At 53.9% G+C, this 1013-nt stretch overlaps 1 protein-coding gene across 1 annotated transcript; it reads left to right on the top strand.

The window, feature by feature from the left end:
* Positions 1–18: 18 nt before the first annotated feature.
* H310_15416 (hypothetical protein) lies at positions 19–985 on the top strand (the record flags this gene model as incomplete). Its single annotated transcript, XM_008883391.1, has 2 exons — positions 19–899; positions 952–985. 2 exons carry the CDS (start codon positions 19–21, stop codon positions 983–985), a joined length of 915 nt encoding a protein of 304 aa, XP_008881613.1.
* Between the last annotated feature and the right edge of the window lie 28 nt (positions 986–1013).

Raw genomic sequence — 1013 nt, 5'->3', positions numbered from 1 at the left:
GCTGTCGAGTTCAAATCTATGAGTCTTACGTACGGACAGCTCAACGCCCAGGCCAATGCCGTCGCGCGATTGCTGACTGAGGTGGGCGTTCGTGTTGGCACTCGAGTGGCGGTGATCATGGAGCGTTGCCTGGAGTTTCCTATTGGCATGTTGGCTGTGCTTAAGGCGGGTGGTACCATGATGCCAATGGATGCATCGTTTCCGGCTAATCGTTTGTCTTATATGGTGTCCGATGGTAACGCAATCGCAGTTGTAACAACGAAAGCAAGCCTAGCGACCGTGGAAGACATGAATTTGTCGATTGCAGTGATGTGCCTGGATTCGTCTGAGCTCGCGTTGCAAGACGCAGAGTTTTCTCCGGCGGCAAATCAAGTTGCAGCTGGCGACGACGAAGCGTATGTTGTGTACACGTCGGGGTCTACCGGCAAACCCAAGGGTGTTCCTGTCTTGCACAAGGGTGCCGCCAACTTTATACTCCACATCTCTTCCAAATTGGACGTGCATGGTGCGCGTGTTCTTCAATTCTTGGCCATGGGCTTTGACGGTTGCCAATGGGAAACCTGGATGGCATTCTCGACTGCCTCGGTATTGGTGCTGCGCTCAAACGACTTGGAAAACGATTTCCAAAACGTGAATGCAATGGTCCAGACTGCAACGGGATTAACTTTGATGGGCGACCCGCTCAAGTACCCGAACTTGAAGTTGATTTGCGTTGGTGGCGAAGCCATGACTCCCCACTTGCGAGACGCATGGTCCGATCACGTGTGCCTTGTCCATGCGTACGGTCCAAGCGAAGCCAGCATCATCACTCATGCCCAGGTAATTGAGCCGACCAGTCAACTCACGGTCGGCGGTCCGATATCGAATGTGACTTCGTACATTCTGGACGAAAACCTTACGTACGGACAGCTCAACGCGCAGGCCAATGCCGTCGCGCGATTGCTGACTGAGGTGGGCGTTCGTGTCGGCACTCGTGTGGCTGTGATCATGGAGCGTTGCCTGGAGTTTCCCAT

This window comes from Aphanomyces invadans (genome assembly GCF_000520115.1).
Source record: "Aphanomyces invadans strain NJM9701 unplaced genomic scaffold supercont1.481, whole genome shotgun sequence".
NCBI lineage: Eukaryota > Oomycota > Saprolegniomycetes > Saprolegniales > Verrucalvaceae > Aphanomyces > Aphanomyces invadans.
Note: the sequence above shows the minus strand (reverse complement) of the source record. Positions and strands in the feature narration are given on the sequence as shown.